Below are 15,818 nucleotides of genomic sequence, written 5' to 3' on the forward strand. Positions count from 1 at the left end.
TATTAGATATATGAAACTGAAATAGCTGTTGCAAAAAAAACAATTTTGTTAAAACATTAAGCTTAAGATTAATAGGGGTGCCCAAACTTTTTCATATCACTGTATGTGGAGCACAGGATTTGGGTCAGACCATGCTCTTACTATACATATAATATATGAGATTATACTATACATATAAGCTAGACAGAATTCCCTGTATTGAAGACACACAATGCAGGAATATTCCACTGAAAAATAGAGTCTCAGATTTTTTTTTTATTAAAATAAGTCCCTTTCTTATAGATATCTTAATGTTTTCCTTTTAAAATACTACAAACCAAGAACAGACAAGGTTCTAGACGGTGAAGAAAACACAATAATAAATACATGACAAAGGCAACAAGCACATCACAATGTACATAGACATGACAGACGTCAGACATGGGTGACCACAGACATGCCCGAGCCACACAGCGAACAGCAGTTGTCTTTGTATTGCAGAGTTTGTTCCGGTGGACCGTGTCCGGATACTTACAATGGACTGTAATACCTTTAAGGCAAAAACAAGGGAAGACTGTGCAAAACAAAACGTATCAGTAGCAGGTGGCTGTGTGCATTTGTACAGTGTAAGAGCAAAAATAAATATCATTGCAATGAAAAAAAACACAAATATCCCATTCCGAAAATGTGTCAAGTAAAGGAATTTCAATAACAAATGTCAAAAATTCTGACTGCAAAAATAGAGATCTTAAAAAAAAAAAAAAAAAAGGGAAACCATTAAAACCTGTAACCTTCCCTGCACACAGGGCCGTGGGGAAGGAGGACACTGATGCCGTCTCGTTACCGATGCTCACTCAGATCTGGATGATGCGTGTTTGACACTGGGTGAACATTTCTTTAAAATCATTTTTCTGTGCAACCACAATGGTTTCAGGATCTGGAGACTTCTGTACTTTCGCCACAGCAAAGTTAATTCCTTGAGCCAGTCCAGCATGAGTTATATTCGCCACCTGGACTACTGAACTACGAATCTTGGCGAATGGAGACACAGCTCGACTACTGCTGCTATCAGCTGGAGAGGCTGCAGAACCAGAACCAGGACTTGATCTTCCAGAAAGAGAGGCAGGAGCTGGATCTACAGATAACATATGTGGAACAGGGTCATTTCTAGACACATCAAGCTGAGATGGCCGGTTAAGTAGTTCTGCTTCAGATGCCTTCATGGAGGGTGAGGCAAGCCCAGAATTACTGCTCAGGGGGAGATGATCCACCTTCTCTTTGTCGTCACTCTGTGTAAGACTGTCTTTGGTCTGAGCATCTTGAACAAACTGATGACAGTAAACATCAATAGGGGTCCCAAAATCTATGAGGACATTTTCTTCAGGTGAGGCTTCACACTTAGTGACCTGGATCTGAGCAGGAATGTGAACATTAATCTCAGCACTGGTGATTGACTGGGAGCGGCTCCCCAGACGAGGGACGGAGGCAATGATTCCACAACTGGGAAGGACGTAATCTACTTGACCAATGTTCTCCAAAGAGCCAATGAGTTGCCCTTCGTTGTCAGACTTGGGAATGTAATCATCGGAATGGTAAGAGTCACTGTCTGAAGAAAGGTCCAGGTCCGATTCTATGTGCACTTTACCATCGCTGCCAGGATTTTCCAAGCTGCTATCAGACTTCCACAGACTGACCTGCAGGTTTGGTTTCAGGAAGCCTTTCACTTCTGCCTTGTTTAAGGTTCCTAACTTTCGTAAATTTCCAATGTTTGTCTGTTTGACCTTCTGGTTGAGGGAGGAGAATTTACTCATCAGGAAGTTTTTGCTCTGAGCAAGACCCACAGTGTTGATCCCCAACTTTGGCCCTCTGGAGCGTATACCCATTATTTCCACATGAGGTTTGCTGCTTTTCCTAAAAAAAAGTGGATAACCAAAAATGCATTATTTTTGTTCTCTATAACTGTGTGACATCAAATCCTAATGCCCAATGTTCTCACCTCTCTAGCTTCTTCTCAAAGATGAAAACATCTGATCCAAGGGCTTGTTTTGTGATCCGCAGCATTTCTGCTATACACAGCAGCGTATCTGCAAATCAGACAACAGGGGATCGGTACAGAGAAATAATGAGTCAAGCCTTTCTGTTAGGACCTGAAATGTGAAGATTTTGTTGTGGGCAGCAGGGTGGCGTCCCGAGCTCGCCCTACTGGAGGTTCACACTAGTACGTAACCCTAACTCTGAGCACCACACTCCAGAGTTTTGCCCAGAGATTGAAATTTTCCTATTGTCCTCACATGTGTAACTCACAAAGCACCAACACAACCACATATCATGGGGGATTCTGAGCTTTATCCTAAATTTTGTATAAACCACAGGCCCCCTGTGAATACTTTGTCATAGCGAACACATCAATATATCAACAACCACATTCCACTAGGGAACAAACGATGTACTAGTCCAAAAAAACTTTATATATAATCTTTATTAGAAACCATTAAAAAAGATTGATTGACAGGTGTGTGTCAAATACATTTATACCTTAAGGCACAACACCCCCCTGTGTATCCCTACCAATATCAAATTACCATAACATATTGTCTATTATAATTATAAACGGGGTCTTTTCCTCATTTTAGCTGCCCTGCACCAATTATGTCACACGCTCATAACTTATGACTTATCGCTGGGTCATGTCCCTATTTGAGACACCACCCCACATAGACTTCTATATCAATACTCACTATAAAGTGCAGAGTGCCGGGTGCACACTCTCCTGGTCCCCTACTTCTTGCTGTGCACTCTGCACTTTATAGTTCCATAATGCATGTGTGTCATAAGCACTCCAGCATGACATATATGTTTTATTGATATATTGTGAGCTGTCATTGGAATTTGTCAGCAGCAGAAGCAGGTCTCCTAGACATAGCCAGGCTCATGTCACAACTGCTGGAGCCGGCATTCACCCTTTTGATTCTTCGGTTGATATTGACCCCCCAGCTAAGCTTTTAGACAAAGGGACCTTCACTCCATTGTCTCCTGCTCTGATATCACAGTAAGGTGCTAATGAGTTGTCAGGAACAGAACTGAAGGCCTAATAATGGCCCCTGGGTCTGCCATGGACAGCTCAGCCAGGTTTAATTCACTGCAATGCTGAAGTAATGCAGAGTATTATGAAAGCAATCAGAAGATCGGATCTTCAAGTCACCTAAAGCAGACAGAACTGATCTGTTTTTAATTCAAGCTCCCCCAAAAAAGTAGCATTAGGGCCAGCTGCCCTCCGCTGCCACGTTAGGGCCAGCTGCCCTCCGCTGCCACGTTAGGGCCAGCTGCCCTCCGCTGCCACGTTAGGGCCAGCTGCCCTCCGCTGCCACGTTAGGGCCAGCTGCCCTCCGCTGCCACGTTAGGGCCAGCTGCCCTCCGCTGCCACGTTAGGGCCAGCTGCCCTCCGCTGCCACGTTAGGGCCAGCTGCCCTCCGCTGCCACGTTAGGGCCAGCTGCCCTCCGCTGCCACGTTAGGGCCAGCTGCCCTCCGCTGCCACGTTAGGGCCAGCTGCCCTCCGCTGCCACGTTAGGGCCAGCTGCCCTCCGCTGCCACGTTAGGGCCAGCTGCCCTCCGCTGCCACGTTAGGGCCAGCTGCCCTCCGCTGCCACGTTAGGGCCAGCTGCCCTCCGCTGCCACGTTAGGGCCAGCTGCCCTCCGCTGCCACGTTAGGGCCAGCTGCCCTCCGCTGCCACGTTAGGGCCAGCTGCCCTCCGCTGCCACGTTAGGGCCAGCTGCCCTCCGCTGCCACGTTAGGGCCAGCTGCCCTCCGCTGCCACGTTAGGGCCAGCTGCCCTCCGCTGCCACGTTAGGGCCAGCTGCCCTCCGCTGCCACGTTAGGGCCAGCTGCCCTCCGCTGCCACGTTAGGGCCAGCTGCCCTCCGCTGCCACGTTAGGGCCAGCTGCCCTCCGCTGCCACGTTAGGGCCAGCTGCCCTCCGCTGCAACGTTAGGGCCAGCTGCCCTCCGCTGCAACGTTAGGGCCAGCTGCCCTCCGCTGCAACGTTAGGGCCAGCTGCCCTCCGCTGCAACGTTAGGGCCAGCTGCCCTCCGCTGCAACGTTAGGGCCAGCTGCCCTCCGCTGCAACGTTAGGGCCAGCTGCCCTCCGCTGCAACGTTAGGGCCAGCTGCCCTCCGCTGCAACGTTAGGGCCAGCTGCCCTCCGCTGTAACGTTAGGGCCAGCTGCCCTCCGCTGTAACGTTAGGGCCAGCTGCCCTCCGCTGTAACGTTAGGGCCAGCTGCCCTCCGCTGTAACGTTAGGGCCAGCTGCCCTCCGCTGTAACGTTAGGGCCAGCTGCCCTCCGCTGTAACGTTAGGGCCAGCTGCCCTCCGCTGTAACGTTCGGGCCAGCTGCCCTCCGCTGTAACGTTAGGGCCAGCTGCCCTCCGCTGTAACGTTAGGGCCAGCTGCCCTCCGCTGTAACGTTAGGGCCAGCTTCCCTCCGCTGTAACGTTAGGGCCAGCTACCCTCCGCTGTAACGTTAGGGCCAGCTTCCCTCCGCTGTAACGTTAGGGCCAGCTTCCCTCCGCTGTAACGTTAGGGCCAGCTATCCTTCACCATTTTGTGAAGGGATAAGGGTTTGCAAAATCTAAACACTCTGGCAGGACAGTGAAGTTTCAACAACATTCCCATTTTACCTTTCCCATCCTCATCCAGGCTCCGCGTCACGGCTCGCAGGGTGTGGAAGTAGCCTCCATTTCCCTGGTACTTATAGTGAAGGCGCATACATGAGAACTTGGGCTTCCCAAAAAAGGTGGGTTCAGGACCTGAGCGACAAAAACTTGTAATACCAGACTGCCCAACAATATTACAGCTGGAGCTTTTATACATTGTTAATGACTGATGAACATCCTCAGCAACCAGAACCTCTACAACATAGTGCAGAGGTCCCAATGTACAAGGATAGCCACATTGTACTTATTCAAGAACACAACTCACCGATCTCGATCTTCTCCAGATCTTCCAGGTTCAGCCGCTGGTACTGACTCACCTTATCGACCTCATCATCGTAACTGGAAGAGAAGGTAGTGTCACCAGTGAGGCCAACAACCAGCTAACGCAAGAGTCAAACAAACCGCTAACGCAAGAGGCGGACAACCAGCTAACCCAAGAGGCTGACAAACAGCTAACGCAAGAGACGGGCAAACAGCTAATGCAGGAGGTCGTACAGATAGATAATATGAGTCCGGTCTAGATGCCAGTTGGAGTCACTTACTAAGCCACATAATATGCGCAGTTGGAGAGCAGCAGCAGGACATCTACATCTTTATGAGTTGCATCAATGAGACTATGAGAGAGTAAGAACCAATGTGTTACTAAAAAGGGCAAGTCTAAACAGATTCCCACCTAGTGCCCTAGAATGGTGGGGCTAAACAGAGCCCCACGCAGTGCCATAACAATGGTAGGGCTGAATAAATTCCCACAAGGTTGATGCAACTGTTTAAAGACAACAGACGTTAGGCTGGGTGATCCAGCGATAGTTTGGGGCAGATCACATGACACCTGGGGTCGCAATCTATGAGCGCCCATCCTCCGTGGAACTTCTCGTCATCTGGCAGCAGCATCTGCATGTAGTTCTGGAGCAGCTGATTGATCAGCTCCTGGTGGCTCCTCTGACTCTGCCGCTCTAATGCTTCGTGCTCCTTCTCTTTTGTGAAGATGGAATAAAGATCTTCGGTCATCGGGATGCCCTGCATAAGATCTGCAAGAAGAGAGACCCCAGCTCTGGTTATTGTTCTGTGACATAACCCTCCATGATGCAACCCTGCCACAAATGGGTCCAAAGCTCCAAAAAAGAAGCCACAACTGGAGTGGCTTCAGGTCCCTTACCTCACATTGGTGCGATACCAGGCTGAAATTTTATACTTAAAAATTGAGAGGATCCAGAGGATGAAAAAGACTAGATAGAAACTCTTATGCTGCATCTATAGACCATGGGACAGATTGTCCCTCCCTTTCTATAGGGTCAGGTTCTACAGGTTACAAAGTTAATTAACACTTTCTTATCTGGAAATCATACAATGAAATGTGAACTTGCATGATGTAGAGGCCTCACCAATGACCGCCTGGCGGTAGGCATCCTTGAAGCGGTTAATGTAGTAACGGTTTGCAGAGTTGACGCCATCTTTCATCACCCCGGCCAACTTTCTTTCACCCGTTCGTGTGAAGTCCCCCTATGTATTGACAGAGAGGAGAGGAGGCATAAGAAGCGGCAGCAATGATACCGTAATAATTAAAGAGGGGAACCAGGCCCTGCCCTGTGTGGCATCATCCGGCGCCAGGGATATACGGAGAGCGTGCAATATTGAGACTTTCACCCTGTCAGCTCTGCCGCCTCTCCTGGCCCGCCACCACAGGTGACTGTCTAATTGCTGGCAAAAAATATTGCTACAAATACTAAATAATAAAAATAATAATTTTATTTATATAGTGCCAACATATTATCAGTGCTTTACATTATAGAGGGGATTTGTACAGACAATAGACATTACATTAACAATAATCACAGATCAAAACAGATACCAGGAGGAATGAGGGCCCCGATCACCAGATACAGGAGAAGTGAGGGCCCCGATCACCAGATACAGGAGGAGTGAGGGCCCCGATCACCAGATACAAGAGGAGTGAGGGCCCCGATCACCAGATACAAGAGGAGTGAGGGCCCCGACCACCAGATACAAGAGGAGTGAGGGCCCCGATCACCAGATACAGGAGAAGTGAGGGCCCCGATCACCAGATACAAGAGGAGTGAGGGCCCCGATCACCAGATACAAGAGTAGTGAGGGCCCCGATCACCAGATACAGGAGGAGTGAGGGCCCCGATCACCAGATACAAGAGGAGTGAGGGCCCCGACCACCAGATACAAGAGGAGTGAGGGCCCCGATCACCAGATACAGGAGAAGTGAGGGCCCCGATCACCAGATACAAGAGGAGTGAGGGCCCCGATCACTAGATACAGGAGGAGTGAGGGCCCCGATCACCAGATACAAGAGGAATGAGGGACCCGATCACCAGATACAGGAGGAGTGAGGGCCCCGATCACCAGATACAGGAGGAGTGAGGGCCCCGATCACCAGATACAGGAGGAGTGAGGGCCCCGATCACCAGATACAAGAGGAGTGAGGGCCCCGATCACCAGATACCAGAGGAGTGAGGGCCCCGATCACCAGATACAGGAGGAGTGAGGGCCCCGATCACCAGATACAGGAGGAGTGAGGGCCCCAATCACCAGATACAAGAGGAGTGAGGGCCCCGATCACCAGATACAGGAGGAGTGAGGGCCCCAATCACCAGATACAAGAGGAGTGAGGGCCCCAATCACCAGATACAAGAGGAGTGAGGGCCCCGATCACCAGATACAGGAGGAGTGAGGGCCCCGATCACCAGATACAAGAGGAGTGAGGGCCCCGATCACCAGATACAAGAGGAATGAGGGACCCGATCACCAGATACAGGAGGAGTGAGGGCCCCAATCACCAGATACAAGAGGAGTGAGGGCCCCGATCACCAGATACAGGAGGAGTGAGGGCCCCGATCACTAGATACAGGAGGAGTGAGGGCCCCGATCACCAGATACAAGAGGAGTGAGGGCCCCGATCACCAGATACAAGAGGAGTGAGGGCCCCGATCACCAGATACAGGAGGAGTGAGGGCCCCGATCACCAGATACAAGAGGAGTGAGGGCCCCGATCACCAGATACAAGAGGAGTGAGGGCCCCGATCACCAGATACCAAGAGGAGTGAGGGCCCCGATCACCAGATACAAGAGTAGTGAGGGCCCCGATCACCAGATACAGGAGGAGTGAGGGCCCCGATCACCAGATACAAGAGGAGTGAGGGCCCCGATCACCAGATACAGGAGGTGTGAGGGCCCTGACCACCAGATACAAGAGGAGTGAGGGCCCCGATCACCAGATACAAGAGGAGTGAGGGCCCCGATCACCAGATACAGGAGGAGTGAGGGCCCCGATCACCAGATAAAGGAGGAGTGAGGGCCCCGATCACCAGATACAAGAGGAGTGAGGGCCCCGATCACCAGATACAAGAGGAGTGAGGGCCCCGATCACCAGATACAAGAGGAACGAGGGCCCCGATCACCAGATACAAGAGGAGTGAGGGCCCCGATCACCAGATACAGGAGGAGTGAGGGCCCCGATCACCAGATACCAAGAGGTGTGAGGGCCCCGATCACCAGATACAAGAAGAGTGAGGGCCCCAATCACCAGATACAGGAGGAGTGAGGGCCCCGATCACCAGATACAAGAGGAGTGAGGGCCCCGATCACCAGATACAGGAGGTGTGAGGGCCCTGACCACCAGATACAAGAGGAGTGAGGGCCCCGATCACCAGATACAGGAGGAGTGAGGGCCCTGCTGCTCACAAGCTTACAGACTATTAGGAAAAAGGGAGACACGAGAGGTGGATGGTAACAATTGCTTTCGTTGTTCGGACCAGCCATAGTGTAATGATCGGGTGTTCATGTAAAGCTGCATGAACCGGTTATCAGCCTAACTATGTAACAGTACAGACACAGAGGGCTATTAACTGCATAATGTGTATGAGAACATGATGCGAGGAACCTGATTATGGTTTAAGTTTTGTGAATGGGCCACACAGGGATAGTTAGGTTAATGCGTTGAGGCGGTAGGCCAGTCTGACAAATGCGTATTAACCTGGGTTGTGAATTCCAAAGAATTGGCGAAGCACGTGAATAGTCTTGGAGACGGGAGTGGGAGGTTCTAATTATTGAGGATGCTAACCTCAGGTCATTAGCAGAACGGAGAGAACGGGTAGGGTGGTAGACTGAGACCAGGGAAGAGATGTAGGGTGGTGCTAAGCCGTGGAGAGCACGGGTAGGGTGGTAGACTGAGACCAGGGAGGAGATGTAGGGTGGTGCTGAGCCATGGAGGGCACGGGTAGGGTGGTAGGCTGAGACCAGGGAGGAGATGTAGCGTGGTACTGAGCCATGGAGGGCAGGGGTAGGGTGGTAGGCTGAGACCAGGGAGGAGATTTAGGGGGGTGCTGAGCCATGGAGGGCACGGGTAGGGTGGTAGACTGAGACCAGGGAGGAGATTGTTATAATCTGGTGGCCTAGGAGCAGCATAAGACGTACTCTGGAGAAGGTGGGACCTGTACTGACCGCAGACCCTGAACTTAACACCGCAACTAGAAGTAGCCGTGGAATGTACCTAACACTCCCTAGACATCTCGACACAGCCGGAGGACTAAATACCCCTAGAGATAGAAAAGGGAAAACTATCTTGCCTCAGAGAAAATCCCCAAAGGATAGACAGCCCCCCACAAATATTGACTGTGAGAGGAGAGGGAAATAACATACGCAGACTGAAATCAGGATTTAGCAAAGGAGGCCACTCTAGCTAAATAGAAAGGATAGGACAGAGTACTATGCGGTCAGTATTAAAACACTAGAAAATATCCACCACAGAAAATACAAAATCTCCACATCTAACTAAAGATATGGAGGGTATATCTGCATCTCCAGAGATACCAGCTTGACTGAACAAATCCTTATACAGACCAAGCTGGACAAGACAAAACATGGAAAAGAACTGAAAAAAAAAGCCCACAGCATGTGGACTGCAAAAAACAAAGCCAGAACTTATCTTTGTTGAAATGAACAGCAAAGCAGGAGAGACCAGGCAGGGATGTGAATCCTCCAGGAACAATGGACAACTGGCACTGACTAAAGGGTCAAGCAAGACTAAATAGCCCAGTCAGAAATGCAATAAGTGGACACACCTGATGAATGCAGTGATCCAAAGACAGCAGCGCTACCACTTATAACCACCGGAGGGAGCCCAAGAGCAGAATTCACAACAGGAGATGTAGGGTGGTGCCGAGTCATGGAGAGCACAGGTAGGGTGGTAGGCTGAGACCAGGGAGATGTAGGGTGGTGCTGAGCCATGGAGGGCACACGTAGGGTGGTAGGCTGAGAGCAGGGAGGAGATGTAGGGTGGTGCTGAGCCGTGGAGAGCACAGGTAGGGTGGTAGATGAGACCAGGGAGGAGATGTAGGGTGGTGCTGAGCCATGGAGGGCACGGGTAGGATGGTAGGCTGAGACCAGGGAGAAGATTTAGGAATGGTGCTGAGCTGTGGAGGGCACGGGTAGGGTAGTAGGCTGAGACCAGGGAGGAGATGTAGGGTGGTGCTGAGCCGTGGAGGGCACAGGTAAGGTGGTAGACTGAGACCAGGGAGGAGATGTAGGGTGGTGCTGAGTCATGGAGAGCACAGGTAGGGTGGTAGACTGAGACCAGGGAGGAGATGTAGCGTGGTGCTGAGCCATGGAGGGCACGGGTAGGGTGGTAGGCTGAGACCAGGGAGGAGATGTAGGGTGGTGCTGAGCCATGGAGAGCACAGGTAGGGTGGTAGACTGAGACCAGGGAGGAGATGTAGGGTGGTGCTGAGCCATGGAGAGCACAGGTAGGGTGGTAGACTGAGACCAGGGAGGAGATGTAGCGTGGTACTGAGCCATGGAGGGCACGGGTAGGGTGGTAGGCTGAGATCAGGGAGATGTAGGGTGGTGCTGAGCCATGGAGAGCACAGGTAGGGTGGTAGATGAGACCAGGGAGGAGATGTAGGGTGGTGCTGAGCCATGGAGGGCACGGGTAGAATGGTAGGCTGAGACCAGGGAGGAGATGTAGGAATGGTGCTGAGCCGTGGAGGGCACGGGTAGGGTGGTAGGCTGAGACCAGGGAGGAGATGTAGGGTGGTGCTGAGCCATGGAGGGCACGGGTAGGGTGGTAGGCTGAGACCAGGGAGGAGATGTAGGGTGGTGCTGAGCAGTGGAGAGCACAGGTAGGGTGGTAGATGAGACCAGGGAGGAGATGTAGGGTGGTGCTGAGCCATGGAGGGCACAGGTAGCGTGGTAGGCTGAGACCAGGGAGGAGATGTAGGGTGGTGCTGAGCCGTGGAGGGCACGGGTAGGGTGGTAGGCTGAGACCAGGGAGGAGATGTAGGGTGGTGCTGAGCCATGGAGGGCACGGGTAGGGTGGTAGGCTGAGACCAGGGAGGAGATGTAGGGTGGTGCTGAGCCATGGAGGGCACGGGTAGGGTGGTAGGCTGAGACCAGGGAGGAGATGTAGGGTGGTGCTGAGCCATGGAGAGCACAGGTAGGGTGGTAGACTGAGACCAGGGAGGAGATGTAGGGTGGTGCTGAGCCATGGAGAGCACAGGTAGGGTGGTAGATTGAGACCAGGGAGGAGATGTAGCGTGGTACTGAGCCATGGAGGGCACGGGTAGGGTGGTAGGCTGAGATCAGGGAGATGTAGGGTGGTGCTGAGCCATGGAGAGCACAGGTAGGGTGATAGATGAGACCAGGGAGGAGATGTAGGGTGGTGCTGAGCCATGGAGGGCACGGGTAGAATGGTAGGCTGAGACCAGGGAGGAGATGTAGGAATGGTGCTGAGCTGTGGAGGGCACAGGTAGGGTGGTAGACTGAGACCAGGGAGGAGATGTAGCGTGGTACTGAGCCATGGAGGGCACGGGTAGGGTGGTAGGCTGAGACCAGGGAGGAGATGTAGGGTGGTGCTGAGCCATGGAGGGCACGGGTAGGGTGGTAGGCTGAGACCAGGGAGGAGATGTAGGGTGGTGCTGAGCCATGGAGGGCACGGGTAGGGTGGTAGGCTGAGACCAGGGAGGAGATGTAGGGTGGTGCTGAGCCATGGAGGGCACGGGTAGGGTGGTAGGCTGAGACCAGGGAGGAGATGTAGGGTGGTGCTGAGCAGTGGAGAGCACAGGTAGGGTGGTAGATGAGACCAGGGAGGAGATGTAGGGTGGTGCTGAGCCATGGAGGGCACGGGTAGGGTGGTAGGCTGAGACCAGGGAGGAGATGTAGGGTGGTGCTGAGCCATGGAGAGCACAGGTAGGGTGGTAGACTGAGACCAGGGAGGAGATGTAGCGTGGTACTGAGCCATGGAGGGCACGGGTAGGGTGGTAGACTGAGACCAGGGAGGAGATGTAGGGTGGTGCTGAGCCATGGAGAGCACAGGTAGGGTGGTAGACTGAGACCAGGGAGGAGATGTAGCGTGGTACTGAGCCATGGAGGGCACGGGTAGGGTGGTAGGCTGAGATTAGGGAGATGTAGGGTGGTGCTGAGCCATGGAGAGCACAGGTAGGGTGGTAGATGAGACCAGGGAGGAGATGTAGGGCACGAGTAGGGTGGTAGGCTGAGACCAGGGAGGAGATGTAGGGTGGTGCTGAGCCATGGAGTGCACGGGTAAGGTGGTAGACTGAGACCAGGGAGATGTAGGGTGGTGCTGAGCCATGGAGTGCACGGGTAAGGTGGTAGACTGAGACCAGGGAGGAGATGTAGCGTGGTACTGAGCCATGGAGGGCACGGGTAGGGTGGTAGGCTGAGACCAGGGAGGAGATGTAGGGTGGTGTTGAGCCATGGAGGGCACGGGTAGGGTGGTAGGCTGAGACCAGGGAGGAGATGTAGGGTGGTGCTGAGCCGTGGAGGGCACGGGTAGGGTGGTAGGCTGAGACCAGGGAGGAGATGTAGGGTGGTGCTGAGTCATGGAGAGCACAGGTAGGGTGGTAGACTGAGACCAGGGAGGAGATGTAGCGTGGTACTGAGCCATGGAGGGCACAGGTAGGGTGGTAGGCTGAGACCAGGGAGGAGATGTAGGGTGGTGCTGAGCCATGGAGGGCACGGGTAGGGTGGTAGATGAGACCAGAGAGGAGATGTAGGGTGGTGCTGAGCCATGGAGGGCACAGGTAGCGTGGTAGGCTGAGACCAGGGAGGAGATGTAGGGTGGTGCTGAGCCGTGGAGGGCACGGGTAGGGGGGAAGGCTGAGACCAGGGAGGAGATGTAGGGTGGTGCTGAGCCATGGAGAGCACAGGTAGGGTGGTAGACTGAGACCAGGGAGGAGATGTAGCGTGGTACTGAGCCATGGAAGGCACGGGTAGGGTGGTAGGCTGAGACCAGGGAGGAGATATAGGATGGTGCTGAGCCGTGGAGAGCACAGGTAGGGTGGTAGACTGAGACAAGGGAGGAGATGTAGCGTGGTACTGAGCCGTGGAGAGCACAGGTAGGGTGGTAGATGAGACCAGGGAGGAGATGTAGGGTGGTGCTGAGCCATGGAGGGCACGGGTAGGGTGGTAGGCTGAGACCAGGGAGGAGATGTAGGGTGGTGCTGAGCAGTGGAGAGCACAGGTAGGGTGGTAGATGAGACCAGGGAGGAGATGTAAGGTGGTGCTGAGCCATGGAGCGCACGGGTAAGGTGGTAGACTGAGACCAGGGAGGAGATGTAGGGTGGTGCTGAGCCATGTAGTGCACGGGTAAGGTGGTAGACTGAGACCATTGAGGAGATGTAGGGTGGTGCTGAGCCATGGAGGGCACAGGTAGGGTGGTAGGCTGAGACGAGAGAGGAGATGTAGGGTGGTGCTGAGCCATGGAGGGCACGGGTAGGGTGGTAGGCTGAGACCAGGGAGGAGATGTAGGGTGATGCTGAGCTGTGGAGGGCACGGGTAGTGTGGTAGGCTGAGACCAGGGAGGAGATGTAGGGTGGTGCTGAGCCATAGAGAGCACAGGTAGGGTGGTAGACTGAGACCAGGGAGGAGATGTAGGGTGGTGCTGAGCCATGGAGGGCACGGGTAGGGTGGTAGACTGAGACCAGGGAGGAGATGTAGCGTGGTACTGAGCCATGGAGGGCCCGGGCAGGGTGGTAGGCTGAGACCAGGGAGGAGATGTAGGGTGGTGCTGAGCAGTGGAGAGCACAGGTAGGGTGGTAGATGAGACCAGGGAGGAGATGTAGGGTGGTGCTGAGCCATGAAGGGCACGGGTAGGGTGTCAGGCTGAGACCAGGGAGGAGATGTAGGGTGGTGCTGAGCTGTGAAGGGCACGGGTAGGGTGGTAGGCTGAGACCAGGGAGGAGATGTAGGGTGCTGCTGAGCCATGGAGAGCATGGGTAAGGTGGTAGACTGAGACAAGGGAGGAGATGTAGGGTGGTGTTGAGCCATGGAGGGCACAGGTAAGGTGGTAGACTGAGACCAGGGAGGAGATGTAGGGTGGCGCTGAACCATGGAGAGCACGGGAAGGGTGGTAGACTGAGACCAGGGAGAAGTTGTAGGTGGTACTGAGCCATGGAGTGCACGGGTAAGGTGGTATACTGAGACCAGGGAGGAGATGTAGGGTGGTGCTGAGCTATGGAGTGCACGGGTAAGGTGGTAGACTGAGACCAGGGAGGAGATGTAGGATGGTGCTGAGCCATGGAGTGCACGGGTAAGGTGGTAGACTGAGACCAGGGAGGAGATGTAGGATGGTGCTGAACCATGGAGTGCACGGGTAAGGTGGTAGACTGAGACCAGGGAGGAGATGTAGGGTGGTGCTGAGCCATGGAGGGCACAGGTAGGGTGGTAGGCTGAGACCAGGGAGGAGATGTAGCGTGGTACTGAGCCATAGAGGGCACAGGTAGGGTGGTAGGCTGAGACCAGGGAGGAGATGTAGGGTGGTGCTGAGCAGCGGAGAGCACAGGTAGGGTGGTAGATGAGACCAGGGAGGAGATGTAGGGTGGTGCTGAGCCATGAAGGGCACGGGTAGGGTGGTAGGCTGAGACCAGGGAGGAGATGTAGGGTGGTGCTGAGCTGTGAAGGGCACGGGTAGGGTGGTAGGCTGAGACCAGGGAGGAGATGTAGGGTGCTGCTGAGCCATGGAGAGCACGGGTAAGGTGGTAGATGAGACCAGGGAGGAGATGTAGGGTGGTGCTGAGCCATGAAGGGCACGGGTAGGGTGGTAGGCTGAGACCAGGGAGGAGATGTAGGGTGGTGCTGAGCTGTGAAGGGCACGGGTAGGGTGGTAGGCTGAGACCAGGGAGGAGATGTAGGGTGGTACTGAGCCATGGAGCGCTTTGTGGATGAGGGTAATAAGTTTGTACTGGATTCTGGAGTGGATGGGTAACCAGTGTAATGACTGGCACAAGGTAGAGGCATCAGTATAGCGATTAATGAAATATGTGCACAAACCCAAAGGCATTTTTGCAGTGTTTTTTTCCTACATTCAAACATTCAACACTGCATATAAAAACCAGCTATGGTATTTGCCATGTTTTTTTGGTGCAAATTACATGGGTGATTTGCCCACAGTATATCTAATATATAAAGCTGAATGTGTGTATGTGTGTATGTGTGTGTATGTCCGGGATTGGCATCTGAACCGTCGTAGCTACAGCCACAAAATTTTGCACAGTCACACATCTGGACCCCGAGAGCGTCATAGGCTATGTTGTGAGGTGAAATTTTAACCCCGCGCTTTCCAATTCACCAAACAATTTTGCCCCTATCTACATAATGGGGAAAAAGTGAAAGGAAAAGTGTTGGAGGCGTCGCAGCTACAGGCACAAAATTTTGCACAGTCACACGTCTGGACCCCGAGAGCGTCAAAGCTATGTTGTGAGGTGAAATTTTAACCCCGCGCGTTCCAATTCACCAAACAATTTTGCCCCTATCTGCATAATGGGGAAAAAATGAAAGGAAAAGTGTTAGAGGCAAATTAACAGCTGCCAGATGTGAACAAGGGGGACTTAAAGAATGACAGCGATGGCACCAAAGAGTATATACTGTACAGTTGCTAAGGTGGGGCCCCGACATGGGATAATCACCACACCACCACGGGGATATGAACACACACACAAAATGCGCCACACACTACCACGTGCTCGAACACATATACCACCCTCAGCGCACATTTCACCACACATACACCAACCTCGCCACATAAAAGTCGAAAAACAAAAGTCGCCGCTCAAAACTCGCCACGCGCAAAACTCTCCACGTGCAAAACT

At 53.1% G+C, this 15,818-nt stretch overlaps 1 protein-coding gene across 3 annotated transcripts in view; it reads right to left on the reverse strand.

Moving 5' to 3' along the window:
- Positions 1 to 235: 235 nt before the first annotated feature.
- The window catches only part of INPP5F (inositol polyphosphate-5-phosphatase F), a 227,765-nt gene continuing 212,182 nt past the window's right edge, over positions 236 to 15,818 (reverse strand). For all 3 annotated transcript variants that reach the window (XM_077257866.1, XM_077257865.1, XM_077257867.1), the window contains 7 exons: positions 6,072 to 6,189; positions 5,519 to 5,717; positions 5,232 to 5,303; positions 4,955 to 5,028; positions 4,654 to 4,782; positions 1,976 to 2,063; positions 236 to 1,890 (listed from right to left, as the gene is read on the reverse strand). In XM_077257866.1, coding sequence (XP_077113981.1) covers positions 834 to 1,890; positions 1,976 to 2,063; positions 4,654 to 4,782; positions 4,955 to 5,028; positions 5,232 to 5,303; positions 5,519 to 5,717; positions 6,072 to 6,189 — 1,737 coding nt within the window. In that variant the 3' untranslated portion in view covers positions 236 to 833. The remainder of the gene's footprint in view (positions 1,891 to 1,975; positions 2,064 to 4,653; positions 4,783 to 4,954; positions 5,029 to 5,231; positions 5,304 to 5,518; positions 5,718 to 6,071; positions 6,190 to 15,818) is intronic.

This window comes from Ranitomeya variabilis, chromosome 4, assembly GCF_051348905.1.
Source record: "Ranitomeya variabilis isolate aRanVar5 chromosome 4, aRanVar5.hap1, whole genome shotgun sequence".
Lineage (NCBI taxonomy): Eukaryota > Metazoa > Chordata > Amphibia > Anura > Dendrobatidae > Ranitomeya > Ranitomeya variabilis.